This window comes from Gadus morhua, chromosome 7, assembly GCF_902167405.1.
Source record: "Gadus morhua chromosome 7, gadMor3.0, whole genome shotgun sequence".
Taxonomy (NCBI): Eukaryota; Metazoa; Chordata; class Actinopteri; order Gadiformes; family Gadidae; genus Gadus; species Gadus morhua.
Window position 1 is genome coordinate 30142075 of NC_044054.1, and position 16355 is coordinate 30158429.

The window sequence follows — 16355 nt, forward strand, 5'->3', positions numbered from 1 at the left end:
ATAAATAATCTTTTCAAACCAATTGTAAATAGCACTAATGCTCCCTTCCCCCTTCCAAACTTCAAGTGGAATACATCTGTAAACTAAATAAAAAAATACTATTGAAGCCTTTGTGGTCATTAATTATCTGAAGAGTGTGATCGGTTAAGAAATCAAATGACTCTATGGGCCGTTTTGGGCAGAGATAATAACTAAAGTAAAAGAGACGATTTGTGTTCTCATAAGGAAGTAATTACTATGGTTTTGCGGTTGAATTGCCATAGTTCATTTACGAAACTTCAATCCAAAGCTCTTTAGAGTTAATACAGATTCAAGGCAAAACGAATAGGGAGTTTCTGCTAAAAAAAATACTTTCAAACCCAGTAGCCACCACATTTCCCTTGCACAAAACAGGTATTGTAGGCTTGGTTACAATCAGTTTCCTCCAGGGCCTCATGTCACCTGCTTGGTTAACATGAGGCACAATACACGAACACCCCACAATCACACCCTTCAAAACCACCTTTTGATCATTTCAGACGGGAACGTCAGCACAGACACCATGTTTTAGTATTCCTTTCAACACCATTTTGTTTTCATACATAAACATCCAACCTTACTAATGCCATCCTGATATAACTCAGGCAAAAACTTGCTTCTAGATCAGTTGGACGATTCCTCATCAAATATTTGGGTCAAATCCCCAGGGATCGTCCATGTGATCTTTTGTGTATCCGCCGTTTTCTTTGTGGGTTAACCTGCCGTTGAAACGTGTGCCCCTTGACAGTCAGAACATAATGTAAGCCAACAGTGCCCTCATGTGGCTGAAACCCACGTGGCAAGCAAGTCACCAGTCCTACGGGACTTTAATGGTACATTGATCATCAATAAAACATAAATATGAATAAACGTAAATAACATGTATTTATTACAAACCATAACATGGAGGCATGCGCCATAATGAGTGGTTACCACACAGGTGAATTGAATTTGTACTCATATCAGGTGAACAATTCTAATGTATGAGGTTGTAATGCAGTGCTATACGGGATCTCTTTTGACATGGTGTTGTGCTGATATGAGAAGCTTTTCATAACGATATTCCGGAGCCTCACTGATGTCCTAGAACAATCTTATAAAAAGAATATAGGCCTACTGTATTCCCCCTGGCTTAACATATGATAAGGAAAATAAATATTGCAAAACTGTCAACAGACCCGGGCCAGTCTTGTGACCACATGGATCACGAGAACATTTGTAAAACCTTATCAGCCTCTGGCTACCAGGACTGTTTATTTCTAGGTTGGTGGGGACTTAGTGGGCAAGTCAACACTGGAAGGGAGTCAGAGAGGATGTCCTATTTCAGGACAGTAGGACAGTGTTTTCACAGCTGTTGGACTTTGTGTGTCAGATGAGATCTCATCTGTAGCTATGTAAAACCCTACTGCGATCTCTTTTTGCATTTTCGTTGCCCATGGATGTGTTAATTAACCCTCACAGCAAGAGTGCCGGCAGCGCAGGAATGATTCCACAGGATTCATGTGCGTTGTTGAAAATAATTGCAGAAGTTATCTGCCAGGTTTAGTAAACCTCAGCAGAGTGGGAGGAGACGGAGCCTGAAACCAAAGGGCTGGATTAGGTGACAGGAAGGGGATATTCACAGTCACTAGATAGCCTAAGTGGGTTGTCTGGGCCTCCATATCATGACTATAATTTGTTATTTGTTTTAACTTAAAACTTTACTGTGCGTGGTGTATTGCATTAAGCAAATATACGGTAAGGGAATACACATGATAGGAATCAGAACATACACACTTAAAAACACAGGTGAACCTTTGTAATATGACGAACCCTGAGATCCTGAGCGATCCTGGGGCGACATCTAGTGGACATTGGACATCACAACAATTACAACGGGGACTATGCTGTTGCAAAACTCGGGTCTCGGGCCATTGTGGAAAAAGCAGGTGGTGTGTACAGCTTTGCTCCTCTAGGGGCACCCTTGCATGCTCTAGCCCAGGGGTCTTCAACGTTTTCCAGGCCTATTTAAAGACATTTCGATTTGTGAAAAAAATTGCGGGGGGAATATAAAAGAATTGTCTAATCAACCAAAACTTCCGCGACCCCCCTGCAGTACCTCCGCGGACCCCCTGTTGAAGACCTCTGCTCTAGCCCTAGCAGGGTTGGGTTATCACAGTTTGGTAGGTAGGTTAAATATTGACATTGTTTGGGCTCGGCAATGTCCGATATGGTTAGCTTTTGTGTTAGCCACCTTGGGCTAGAGCGTCATCATTCTAGAATGTCCTCACGCTCGAGCCTCAACAGAAGTCAATGAGACCAACAGAAAATATACGAAGTGGGTTTAAAATTAAACAAGTGAAAAAAGTGTAAATTACCTCAAAAATCTTTATGAGATAATTGAAGATCAAAGTGTGTTGATTTGTTAAAATTTTTAAGGTTAACGGTTAAAAAACTGAACAAGTCGCAAAGTCTAACGTGTAGTTGAGGTTTCAGAGCAGTGGCGAAAATATCGACGGTGCAACAGGGGGCCCAGACGGCGTCAGGGGCCCATGGAGGAAGAAAAAAACAAAAAATCGCCTAGGGCGGCAAATGTGTCGGGGGCGCCCTCTGGTGGGGTGGCGCCCTTAATTAATTAACTAAATTATACGAAACCCTCACTGTAGTAAGCAGGACTCGGAAGCCCTGGTCAAGGGGCACAAAATAAATATGTGCACCAGGGAATATCACCACGATGTTACGCCGCTGTGTCAGAGAATAGGAGTTTGACTTCCCATTGACCTCTATCTACAAATGTGTACAGACAAACTTTGTGAGTGGTAGATGTGTTATTGATCATGAGACATTAACAACCTTTTCACTGTGTCTCACACTCTGAAACCTGTCAGCTGAGACCATAGGTTGACTCTATAATTGACCACTTTATGCTCACATTTTACTGATCTTAATGTACTCTGGACATTTAGAGTGGTTTACAAATCCTTCTAACGTCATCTGGCCTGAGCTTATTCGTCAAATGTGTCCCTTTGTTGATGGCGTTGAGTCATCTTTGTAATCTTGCTGGAATGGTGACTCTGATCTTCCCTGCAAACCCAATTTGGCCACTCATAGAGGCTGACTTGAAGTATAGGATAGGCATTGCAGATCTAACGCTGTGAGTGACTGAATCACATTGCAAATCTGCTGTTCATTTCCAATAGAGACACCTGACACCTGTCTGAACACCTGACAGATGGCCAGGGAGCAAATGAGGCCTCTTATTCACTTACTCTCAGTGAGCTGATAACAGAAAGACTCGAGGGGAAACACTGGTTTGGGGAGCAGTCTACACTTACACAACTGAGGGTGTGCTGGGGACTGGCGTCCCGGGGCCTGATACGTCTCAGAAAAGGCCTCCGTTTGGGAGGCACAGTACAGGGAGACATGACAGCAACATCACAGAAATGGGCAGTGTAATTCCCACTGGTTTAATTTAAAGAGGGATTTGAATGAATTTGTTTAAACTTGGTGTATTTTTAAACATTGTAGTCACATTGATTGAATACTGAATTATATTTTCACTAACTGCACTATTTATAGCTATAATATATGACAAAGATTGTCAAGTTAATACCAGCATCAATATTATCAACATGTGCATGGTACGTTATGTTCATGTGGTGATGCTGTCTGAGGGGCTAGGTTGGGGTTCATCTGGCCTGAACACTGGGGTCGGCACCACTACTCTTGGGATGAGTGCCATGGGATCTGTAGTGACCACAGGGAGTCAGGACCTTGGTTGTTTTCACCGGGAAGACAGGAATAAAGCCTAAAGGGAACTAGGATATACCTTGGAATGAAGCCTAAAGGGAACTAGGATAGACCTTACAGATTTAAGATCAGTGTCCTAACTGCTTCTTGTTTACTTTAGCCTATTCCACACAGGTACACAGTCTTAACCTGCAAAGTTCTGGAAGATTTCCTGCATAGGTCATGTTTGAATGCGAACAGGGATCGATGTTTCTGTAAATTAGCACGAGCTCCACATTGAGCGAACGAACCAATCACAAGACTGCTGAGGACGTATTTTAAATTGCCGACTGTTTATGAAATCGAGCAGATGTTAATGCGTGGGCGCCGGTTTCTGTGTGCCACAAAGGATCCCGGGAGGATTCACACCATGGGTAGATGGACCTTTGGCGCACTCCTGGGTCCTTTGCGGCAGTGACACTATACGGGGTCTATTGAACTCCACATCGGTGACGGTGGAGTTGGAGAACATTGAAACCGTCACTGAGAAGCCCATGGAGGTCGGTTAGGTGGAGGGTCAAAATAAAAACAACTCTCGGGGTTTTGCGCTGTAAGAGGCATGAGAGTTGCATACTGCTTAATCTAGGCTCCCTTCTGGTAAATCCCTTGCTGCTCACAAAAATATATATTATAATCCCCATATTTTGGCATCGCTGTTCAATGTATGTGAGTGGATGCAAGAGTGAAATGTGCCTGAAAGTAGCTGAATGTGTGAATAGTGTTAATCACTAGTGGTGCCTGTAATTTTGTACCAGTAAGTTAAGGGAACAATGCCTGAAAGGGGCTTGGAGACACATGTGTGTCCCTAAAGGAGCCTGAATATGCGCAACATGCAAGTACTCAGACTGGGACTGAACATTGACCTGGGACTTTGAAACAGACCGGTCCATCAACCATATCATTCATAAATACATATTTGTACATAAGAATTAACCTGGAGCTACCACATGGGTAATCTGGGCCCAGGGTACCCTTAGCAGGAAAGGGCCCTCCGGCGTTGGGTGGAAAAGAAAAAGGGCTCCACAGAAATACGACACAAAACTTATATCCCAAATTGTTCCCCTCCTAAGTAGCCTAGTGGGTAACCAAGTAGTATACTATATTTTCCTGACAAGATATTCGGTAGGTGTGTTGTTGAATCCCTCTTTGATATGTAATTTTATTTAAAAGTATTTAGATCTGGTTTCCCATCTCTTTAAGTTGAATTTGTTGCATGGTACAACAAATATTTTTGTTGAATTCAGTAGATTAACAGGTTGATTTGAGATAGAGAGCCACCCTAAAGTATGCATTATGCAATCTGAATGTTTAGTAATATCTTTTTATCTTTTTATTATGTATGCAGTACTATATTCCATTGTTACTGGCTGTAGTCCACTATGGCAACAGGCAATTGTGGAGTGTTTATCTGGTTTAAGCAGCCTCACCTGGCCTGAGTCTGAACGATTAGACTCTGACACTGACGGCGAGCGAGGCTGCACACCCACATTGTGCATTGAGCAATCTATGTTCACAGGTTAAGCCGGCCATCCCCAGACACACTCAGGATCGCTCCAACATTTTGGCATGGATCACCTGCTTGATTTACAATTGTCATTCAAACGCTGCATTAAACAGGTTTTAAAACCACCTCCCAGTACCCTGGTATCAAAGGAGCGGAGCCCAGTTAAAACCACCTGGGCGGTGTGTAGTATTGACCTTGCTTCAGAAATAAATAACATTTCTTCAAATAAAGAAAAGGTTTGAGTTGGTTGCATAGATAGCCAGAATAGATATTACAATTTTCTGAACCAAAATGTATCACATTCCAAATGTGAACAAATACTTTGACATGATTTGGAAAGGAATAAAAAACTGGTTCAAATGGGTTTTGATTTTATTATTTAGATTGTGAAAGATGGTTAATCTCGTGCGCGTTTGAGAAAGAATTAAGATTCATTGTTTATTTTCTCAGTTCACTTTCTTCATCTTTTACGCATATATACAAATGAAGAACGGAAGTCATTGAAGCAGAAAGATAGACATAGCTTTTTCACGATGACAAGTAGTGCTTGTGACTTTCATAAGCACTACTGAGGTTACAAACATTAGCCCTTGAATGGTAAGACTGGATTTCTCCTAAGTACCCGTAAGACAGCGCCCCTGATCTCTTTGTTCTGCAGACAGTAGACGGAGGGGTTAATGAGGGATGGCACTAGCGTAGAGATGATCAGCAAAGCGTTTCTCTCTGTTAAGTTCAGCCTAACTCCCACTCTGGTTAACAGTACTGATACCAGCTTCGGAGCATAGTAACAAACAACAGGGATGAAATGGCTGATGACAGTGCGGAACGTGCGCCCTCCTTTCTCCGTGCTTGGGAGCCTCAGCACAGTAAAGACAAGTTTCCCATAGGAAAGTAAGATCAATGGCAACTGCCCAGCGATTAGCCACAGAGCAATTATACTGGGCACGAACCAATACGGTGCTGGATCCACACAGGCTGCCCTGATGAACGCTGCATAGTCACAGAAAATGTATTTGATCACAGGCTGACAGTGAGGCAGCTGATCTGCAATGTAAGCCAATTTGCCAATGCAGGCAATACCCAAAAGCCAGGACACCACAACCAATAGGAACACTCGCTGGTTGGTCAGGATGGTGGCATAGCGTAAAGGCTTACTGATGGCCACAGTGCGGTCCAGCGCCATCAGAGAGAGGGCCAGACACTGTGTGATATCTCCTAGGTGGTAGATGAAGACGCGGGACAGGCAAGAGTTGTAGGAGACGGTTTTGTCCCCGGCCAGCAGAACAGAGATCATGGTGGTACTGGCGCTGGTGGAGAACATGATGTCCACCAGAGCCAGGTTACAGATCAGCAGGTACATGGGGCGGTGCAGACGCCTGTCTGTGGAGATGACGCAGATGTTGGTGGTGGAGCCGAGGAGGGCCAGGCAGTAGGCCAGCAGGATCACAGTGCCCATCAGCTTGTGGTAGGGTAGGTGGTCGAAGCCTGTGATGGTGAACTCCACCACGTTCTGCCCTGAGAAGTTCACTAACGACATCCTCACGCAAGGGAACCTCGCTTGACGTGTTAAAGCCTGATTACAGTCATGAAATGATGATGCTGGACTGGAAGTTTGGTTCTAAGAAGTGTGCATTATAAAGGTGAGGTTCAGAAGCCGCAGCCTATGGGATGCATGGCAGGTGAGTCACGTGTTGTGGTCAAGTAGTTATTCTTTCCTCTGTGCAGAGGAAAGTCATATAGTCTAGTTTATTAAACCTCTGGTCGTCTCGCATGCTAATGCAGATGTCTCAACTGCAATAAATAATATATTTTCATTGCTGAAGTGTTAAGATTAGATTGAACCGTACAAAATGCAATTTTTGGGTGCTCATTCCATTAACACTAACTCCTGTCAACATAATATATCTTGTCAAAATACTTTTGCAACATCAGTGAAGGTCGAGTTCAGCAGGTCCCGCCAGACCTAATTAAATGGTACCCTGTGGTCTTTAGGGACGTGAACCACACAAAACAAACACATGCTACGTTATGTTCATCTGGAGATGCTGGCTGAGGGGCCAGGTTGGGGTTCATCTAGCCTGGACACAAGGGTCAGCACCACTACTCTTGGGATGAGTGCCATGGGATCTGTAGTGCCCACAGGGAGTCAGGATCCCTCTTGTTTTCATCGGGAAGGCAGGAATAAAGCCTAGAGGGAACTAGGATATACCTTACAGATTTAGGATCACAGTGTCCTAGCTGCTGCTTGTTTCCTTCAGGCCCTTTCCATGCCATTTCCTGCATGAGGTCAAACGTGAATGGGAACAGGGATAGATATTCCTGGAAATCTGCACGGACTGTTTGTTAACTCGCCCCATATATACCTTATCTCCAGCTTTTGGCTTTGCCAAGCCATGTGTGAACGTGAGCTGCTGAAAGCATGTGTGAATAGTATAAATCACTAGCGGTGCCTGGAATGTTATCCCAGTAATATACTGAGAACTATGCGTGAGAGGAGCTTAGAGACACATGTGTGTCCCTAAAGGAATCCGAACACCTGCAATATGCCCAGTGAGCTAATGAGGCCTCTTATTTATTTACTGACAATAAGCTGATAACAGAGGGACTCGAGGGGAAACAGTGGTTTGGATAAGAGTTACAGTAACACAGCTGATGGTGAACTGACGTCTCGATCGGCTTAGCTCAGGAGTTAGAGCAGTTGTCTTGTAACTGAAAGGTTGCTAGTTCAATCCTAGCTGAGTGTTGATGTGTCCCTGAGGAAGACACTTAACCCTAACTGCTCCTGACGAGCTGGCGGTCGCCTTGCATGGTTGACTTTGCCGTTGGTGTGTCAATATGTGTATTAAACGATGTAAGTCGCTTTGAATAAAAGCGTCTGCTAAATGCCCTAATTGTAAATTGACTCGAGGGGAAACGGTGGTTTGGATAAGAGTAACAGTAACACAGCTGATGGTGAACTGAGGACTTGATGCTCTGTGGCCTCAATTTATCTCAAATAAGGCCTCAGTCTTGAAGGCAGAGTCAGGATCGGACTGGGACTGAACATCGGCCTGGGACTTTGAAACAGACCCACCACCACACATACCATTTCTAAATATATAGATTTACGTAAACATTAAAGCTTGGAGTCGGTGCTTCTATCCGGACATTGTAATGCTGCACCCCTACAGATTGCCTACAATAACTCTATCCTGTATTACTGGACTGTAATGTAGTGGACTCCCCATCAGTAAGGATTTATGGTCCCTCTACGAAACAGGGAGCAAGGCGATTCAAAGCAAAGGCGGCTGCTGCAAACCTGGAGCTACCATATGGGTAATCTGGGCCCAGGGGCCCCTTTACATGAAAGAGGTCTCCGGCGTTTTGAGGAAAATAATATTTTTTTCCTCCTGACTAAGCGGGTAACCAAGTGTTATCCTTCCGATATTTTCCAGACAAGATATTCGGTAGATGTGTCGTTGAAACATCCCTCTTTGATATGTTATGTTATTTTAAGTTTTTAGATCTGGTTGACCATCTCTTTTAATTGTATTTGTTGCATGTGGCGTACAGTGGCTTAGCGTAGTTCTGCTAGGCCCCGGTGCAAGTCTTGCACTGGGCCCATTATGTTCCAAACCTTGAGGCTGGAGGGCGATCTCTGGTTGAGCAGTTGTTGATAGTGTGGGTTTGTTGGAGCTGGAGCAAGAGGGCATTGAGATAGTGGCAGTAGCCTCCAGGGCCAAGTTTCATGATAACAGTGGATCCATACTGTATTAAGGGCCCACTAGCACCTATATATAAGCATCCCTCCCACATCAAAGTCTCTCCAACCCTCTCTTCTTTCAAATCTGCCCTCAAAACATACCTTTTCACACTAGCCTTCCCCACCTAACTCCCACCTTATTCTTCAAGTTTAACCTCTGTTTTTCTTTTATTCCTAGTCTGTCTTACATAGTTTTGATAGGCCAATATGTAAAGCGTCTTAGAGTACCATATTAAGCGCTATATAAATTTCATTTATTATTATTATTATCCATAAAGAAGCATGCCAAGGGAACTTTAAGAAATTTAATTAATTTGTTTCAACAAAGAAAATGTGTGAGTTAGTTTCATTATTAGCCAGAATAAATATAACAATTTTCAGAACAAAAAATGAATGAAAAAAAGGAAAACAATAAAAAAACATTTCAATTGGGTTTTGATTTTATTATTTAGATTGTGAAATATGGTTAATCTCTGTAAACAGTTTGAGAAAGATAAAAAATGCACTGTTTTGTCCGATCACTTTCTTCATCTTTTACATACATATATACAAATGAAGAACAGAAGTAGAAGACGAAGAAACAGAAAGACACACCAGACATTCAAGCTTTTTCAAACATCAGGCAATATTTGGTAAAGCACTACTGAGGTTGCACACATTAGTCCTTGGATGGTAAGACCGGATTTCTCCTAAATATGCGTAAGACAGCGCCTCTGATCTCTTTGTTCTGCAGACAGTAGACGGAGGGGTTAATGAGGGATGGCACTAGCGTAGAGATGATCAGCAAAGCGTTTCTCTCTGTTAAATTCAGCGTAACTCCCACTCTGGTTAACATTACTGACACTAGCTTCGGAGCATAGAAAGAAAGGACAGGGATGAAATGGCTGATGACAGTGCGGAACGTGCGCCCTCCTTTCTCCGTGCTTGGGAGCCTCAGCACAGTAAAGACAAGTTTCCCATAGGAAAGTAAGATCAATGGAAATTGCCCAGCGAATAGCCACAGACCAATTAAACTGGGCACGAACCAATACGGTTCTGGATCCACACAGGCTGCCCTGATGATCGCTGCATAGTCACAGAAAACGTATTTGATCACAGGCTGACAGTACGGCAGCTGATCTGCAGTGTAAACCAATTTGCCCATGCAACCGATCCCCAAAAGCCAGGATACCACAATCAATAGGAACACTCGCTGGTTGGTCAGGATGGTGGCATAGCGTAAGGGCTCGCTGATGGCCACAGCGCGGTCCAGTGCCATCAGAGAGAGGGCCAGACACTGTGTGATGTCTCCTAGGTGGTAGATGAAGACGCGGGACAGGCAGGAGTTGTAGGAGACGGTTTTGTCCCCGGCCAGCAGAACAGAGATCATGGTGGTACTGGCGCCGGTGGTGAACATGATGTCCACCAGAGCCAGGTTACAGATCAGCAGGTACATGGGGCGGTGCAGACTCCTGTCTGTGGAGATGACGCAGATGTTGGTTGTGGAGCAGAAGAGGGCCAGGCAGTAGGCCAGCAGGATCACAGTGCCCATCAGCTTGTGGGGGTAGGGTAGATGGTCGAAGCCTGTGATGGTGAACTCTGCCACGTTCTGCCCTGAGAAGTTCACTAAAGACATCCTCACGCAAGGGAACCTCCCTTGATGCGTTAAAGCCGGAGCACAGTCATGAAATGATGATGCTAGACTGGAAGTTTGGTTCTAAGAAGTGTGCATTATCAAGGTGAGGTTCAGAAGCCGCAGCCTATGGGATGCATGGCAGGGTGAGTCACGTGTTTTGGTCAAGTAGTTATTCTTTCCTCTGTGCAGAGGAAAGTCATATAGTCTAGTTTATTAAACCTCTGGTCATCTCGCATGGTAATGCAGATGTCTCAACTGCAATAAATAATATATTTTCATTGCTGAATCCAAACAAGTGTTAAGATTAGATTGAACCGTACAAAATGCAATTTTTGGTTGCTCATTCCATTAACACTAACTCCTGTCAATACAACATCAGGGATGTCAAAATAGTTTTGCAACATCAGTGAAGGTCGAGTTCAGCAGGTCCCGCCAGACCTAATTAAATGGTACCCTGTGGTCTTTAGGGACGTGAACCACACAAAACAAACACATGTTACGCTATGTTCATGTGGTGATGCTGGCTGAGGGGCCAGGTTGGGGTTCATCTAGCCTGGACACAAGGGTCAGCAACACTACTCTTGGGATGAGTGCCATGGGATCTGTAGTGACCACAGGGAGTCAGGATCCCTCTTGTTTTCATCGGGAAGGCAGGAATAAAGCCTAGAGGGAACTAGGATATACCTTACAGATTTAGGATCACAGTGTCCTAGCTGCTGCTTGTTTCCTTCAGGCCCTTTCCATGCCATTTCCTGCATGAGGTCAAACGTGAATGGGAACAGGGATAGATATTCCTGGAAATCTGCACGTACTGTTTGTTAACTCGCCCCATATATATATATAACTTATCTCCACAGGGCTCAACAATAAGGATTGCCCGACGTCCCGGGGCAAGTAAAACGCCACCTCGGGCAAAGAACTATGACAACCCGCTTGCCCGTTCGGGCAAGTGGAGGACTCGAAGCAAAAATAAATAAATTAATTAATCTGAACTTTTTTTTTTACAATAATCGATAAAGTTATTATTTTGCCCCCTCCCCTTGCCCTCGTTGGATAATGCTTGTAATGCTTGGTGTACTATTTGATTTTATTTGAATGTGGCTTCGGCCAATCAAAATCGAGATCGCGAGACTCCCGGCGGGTAGCAGGCACGCCGCAATCAGTTAAGAACTAGGAGATGGCTGCGTGCAAACTTTTCAAGCATCCTGGAAGAAGGAGTTCCCTTGGGTTATACTCAAGGATGTGGAGGAATCACCAACTATGTTCTGCAAGGTTTGCCTTAAGTTCCTGTCACCGGAGGATAAAAGCAGTTCGTTTTTTAAAGGAACGTCATCTTTCAGAAAGCAGATGCTTGAGTGTCACGATAAGAGCAAGCATCATCTTGCTTGCATGGCAGCTAAGCGGGCTGCTGATAACCCGTCCTCCGGTGCCTTGCCGGTTCTTTTTACTAAACAGAACGCGGAGGCAAATGTGGTTATCACAAAGCTGATAATATAAAGATAAAATATAACAATTTACCTGAATCTTTGTCGTTATTTGATAACCACTAATAAAAAAAAGAAAATATGTTTGGGGCCAGTGAAAATTGATTTCGGGCAGGTAGAATTCAGACTCACTGGCCCGACTGGGCAAGTGGAAAAAAACCTTAGCGTTGAGCCCTGACTCCGTCTTATGGCTTTGCCAAGTGATGTGTGAACGTGAGCTGCTGAAAGCATGTGTGAATAGTTTAAATCACTAGCGGCGCCTGACATGTTATCCCAGTAATATACTGAGAACTATGCTTGAGAGGAGCTTAGAGACACATTTGTGTCCCTATAGGAATCTGAACACCTGCAATATGTCCAGTGAGCTAATGAGGCCTCTTATTAATTGACTGACAATAAGCTGATAACAGAGGGACTCGAGGGGAAACTGTGGTTTGGATAAGAGTTCCATTGACACAGCTAATGGGGAACTGAGGACTCGATGCTCTGTGGCCTCAATTTGTCTCAAATAAGGCCTCAGTCTTGAAGGCAGAGTCAGGATCGGACTGGGACTTAACATCGGCCCGGGACTTTGAAACTGACCCACTGCCACACATACCATTTCTAAATATATAGATTTACATAAACATTAAAGCTTGGAGTCGGTGCTTCTATCTGGACATTGTAATGCTGCACCCCTACAGATTGCCTACAATAACTCTATCCTGTATTACTGGACTGTAATGTAGTCCAGTAGATTTCCCAGCAGGCCATGTTCTTTGGTAAATGTTGAGAATTAAACAAAATATTGTGATTTTTATTTATATTTACGGTCAAAGTATCATTACTGAAATCCCTAATACATAGACTAAAGAAAAGGAGGAGAAAATATATGAGGTGGGGGGGGGGGGGGTGGTTAGAAACCACCATGACTGTTGTATGAAATAGTGGAGCAATGTAAATATTAGCCAGCTCTCATGCAAATTCATGACTAGACTTAGCACACGTGAATTCAGACCGTTCTCTTGTTGTGGAGGTTTATTATTATGCTCTGTGAGTTTACGCAAGGCAGGCCCCCATTGTGCTTCGCCGGAGGCACTGCCCCAGCTACACCCCTGGCGGCGTGGCCAGGGCAGTCGACCGGACACCTGGGGTGTCACCCGACTCTCCAAAATAACAGTCCCACAATGAGCCAAGACACTGAGGACCCAGTTAAGAACAACACAAGGATTTTTGCAAAAGGTTTTCATTCCAATTAAAACCTGGGATTATAACAAGGAAATCTTAATTATGTATCTGTTTTGATTTTGTTCATGCACATTTTCATAAACATTAGATTAATTGAGGGTGTGAAGCACTTAGATTTTGTAGCTCTGAGATTGTATATTATATTCCATGGTTGGAGTCTACTATGGCAACAGGTAATTGTGGAGTGTTTGTGGATGACGGCTGGTTTAAGCAGCCTCACCTGGCCCAAATCAGACGGACTAGACTCTGGCATGCTCATTTACAGTTGTCGTTCAACTTTGCTATAAACTGGTTTCAACACCACCACAAGTGACATGGTCTCGGTGGAGCTCAGTAAAAGCCACTTTGCTTAAGAAATTAATTTAAAATGTGTGAGTTGGTTTCATGATTAGCCAGAATTTTCAGAACCAAAATGTATCACATACCAAAAGTGTACATGTACTTTTTCATTATTTCGAAAGGAATAAAAAAACATTTCAAATGGGTTTTTATTTTATAATTTTGATTTTGAAAGATGGTTCATCTCTGTAAACAGTTTGAGAAAGATTAAAAATTCATTGTTTTCTCAGTTCACGTTCTTCATCCTTTACACTTAAATACAAAAGAACAGAAGTAGAAGATGAAGAAGCAGAAAGTTACACCAGACATTCAATCTTTTTCACACTGACTTCAGGAACTATTTGGTAAAGCACTACTGAGGTTACAAACATTAGTCCTTGGATGGTAAGACTGGATTTCTCCTAAGTACCCGGAAGACAGCGCCTCTGATCTCTTTGTTCTGCAGACAGTAGACGGAGGGGTTAATGAGAGGTGGCACTAGCGTAGAGATGATCTGCATAGCGTTTCTCTCTGTTAAGTACAGCCTAACTCCCACTTTGGTTAACATTACTGACACCAGCTTCGGAGCATAGAAAGAAAAAACAGGGATTAAATGGCTGATGACAGTGCGGAACGTGCGCCCTCCTTTCTCCGTGCTTGGGAGCCTCAGCACAGTAAAGACAAGTTTCCCATAGGAAAGTAAGATCAATGGCAACTGCCCAGCGATTAGCCACAGACTAATTATATCGGACACGAACCAATACAGTTCTGGATCCACACAGGCTGCCCTGATGATCGCTGCATAGTCACAGAAAACGTATTGGATCACAGGCTGACAGTACGGCAGCTGATCTGCAATGTACGCCAATTTGCCAATGCAACCGATCCCCAAAAGCCAGGACACCACAATCAATAGGAACACTCGCTGGTTGGTCAGGATGGTGGCATAGCGTAAGGGCTCGCTGATGGCCACAGTGCGGTCCAGTGCCATCAGAGAGAGGGCCAGACACTGTGTGACGTCTCCTAGGTGGTGGATGAAGACGCGGGACAGGCAAGAGTTGTAGGAGATGGTTTTGTCCCCGGCCAGCAGAACAGAGACCATGGTGGTACTGGCGCCGGTGGTGAACATGATTTCCACCAGAGCCAGGTTACAGATCAGCAGGTACATGGGGCGGTGCAGACGCCTGTCTGTGGAGATGACGCAGATGTTGGTGGTGGAGCCGAGGAGGGCCAGGCAGTAGGCCAGCAGGATCACAGTGCCCATCAGCTTGTGGTAGGGTAGGTGGTCAAAGCCTGTGATGGTGAACTCCACCACGTTCTGCCCTGAGAAGTTCACTAACGACATCCTCACGCAAGGGAACCTCCCTTGACGCGTTAAAGCCGGAGCACAGTCATGAAATTATGATGCTAGACTGGAAGTTTGGTTCTAAGAAGTGTGCATTATAAAGGTGGGGTTCAGAAGCCGCAGCCTATGGGATGCATGGCAGGTGAGTCACGTGTTTTGGTCAAGTAGTTATTCTTTCCTCTGTGCAGAGGAAAGTCATATAGTGTAGTTTATTAAACCTCTGGTCATCTCGCATGGTAATGCAGATGTCTCAACTGCAATATATAATATATTTTCATTGCTGAATCCAAACAAGTGTTAAGATTAGATTGAACCGTACAAAATGCAAATTTTGGATGCTCATTCCATTAACACTAACTCCTGTCAATATAACATCAGGGTTGTCAAAATAGTTTTGCAACATCAGTGAAGGTCGAGTTCAGCAGGTCCCGCCAGACCTAATTAAATGGTACCCTGTGGTCTTTAGGGACGTGAACCACACAAAACAAACACACGTTACGTTATGTTCATGTGGTGATGCTGGCTGAGGGGCCAGGTTGGGGTTCATCTGGCCTGGACACATGGGTCAGCACTACTACTCTTGGGATGAGTGCCATGGGATCTGTAGTGACCACAGGGAGTCAGGATCCCTCTTGTTTTCATCGGGAAGGCAGGAATAAAGCCTAGAGGGAACTAGGATATACCTTACAGATTTAGGATCACAGTGTCCTAGCTGCTGCTTGTTTCCTTCAGGCCCTTTCCATGCCATTTCCTGCATGAGGTCAAACGTGAATGGGAACAGGGATAGATATTCCTGGAAATCTGCACGGACTGTTTGTTAACTCGCCCCATATATACCTTATCTCCAGCTTTTGGCTTTGCCAAACCATGTGTGAACGTGAGCTGCTGAAAGCATGTGTGAATAGTATAAATCACTAGCAGTGCCTGAAATGTTATCCCAGTAATATACTGAGAACTATGCGTGAGAGGAGCTTAGAGACACATGTGTGTCCCTAAAGGAATCCGAACACCTGCAATATGCCCAGTGAGCTAATGAGGCCTCTTATTTATTTACTGACAATGAGCTGATAACAGAGGGACTCGAGGGGAAACAGTGGTTTGGATAAGAGTTACAGTAACAAAGCTGATGGTGAACTGATGTCTCGATCGGCTTAGCTCAGGAGTTAGAGCAGTTGTCTTGTAACTGAAAGGTTGCTAGTTCAATCCTAGCTGAGTGTTGATGTGTCCCTGAGGAAGACACTTAACCCTAACTGCTCCTGATGAGCTGGCGGTCGCCTTGCATGGTTGACTTTGCCGTTGGTGTGTCAATGTGTGTATTAAACGATGTAAGTCGC

At 44.2% G+C, this 16355-nt stretch overlaps 3 protein-coding genes across 3 annotated transcripts in view; 1 reads left to right on the top strand and 2 right to left on the bottom strand.

The window, feature by feature from the left end:
* The window catches only part of ubl3a (ubiquitin-like 3a), a 30198-nt gene extending 30092 nt beyond the window's left edge, over nucleotides 1-106 (top strand). Inside the window, exon 5 of the mRNA XM_030360795.1 lies at nucleotides 1-106. This exon is cut by the window's left edge and continues 1828 nt beyond it. The gene's annotated coding sequence lies outside the window, so the exon portion shown is untranslated.
* A 5767-nt stretch (nucleotides 107-5873) lies between these two features.
* On the bottom strand, nucleotides 5874-15070 carry LOC115547136 (uncharacterized). Its single transcript, XM_030361104.1, has 3 exons — nucleotides 14089-15070; nucleotides 10204-10620; nucleotides 5874-6863 (listed from the first exon to the last, which is right to left on the bottom strand). Exons 1-3 carry the CDS (start codon nucleotides 15019-15021, stop codon nucleotides 5874-5876), a joined length of 2340 nt encoding a protein of 779 aa, XP_030216964.1. The 5' UTR covers nucleotides 15022-15070.
* LOC115547564 (olfactory receptor 6N1-like) lies at nucleotides 9667-10786 on the bottom strand. The gene has a single exon (XM_030361873.1). It carries the CDS (start codon nucleotides 10645-10647, stop codon nucleotides 9691-9693), a length of 957 nt encoding a protein of 318 aa, XP_030217733.1. The 5' UTR covers nucleotides 10648-10786; the 3' UTR covers nucleotides 9667-9690.
* Nucleotides 15071-16355: the final 1285 nt, after the last annotated feature.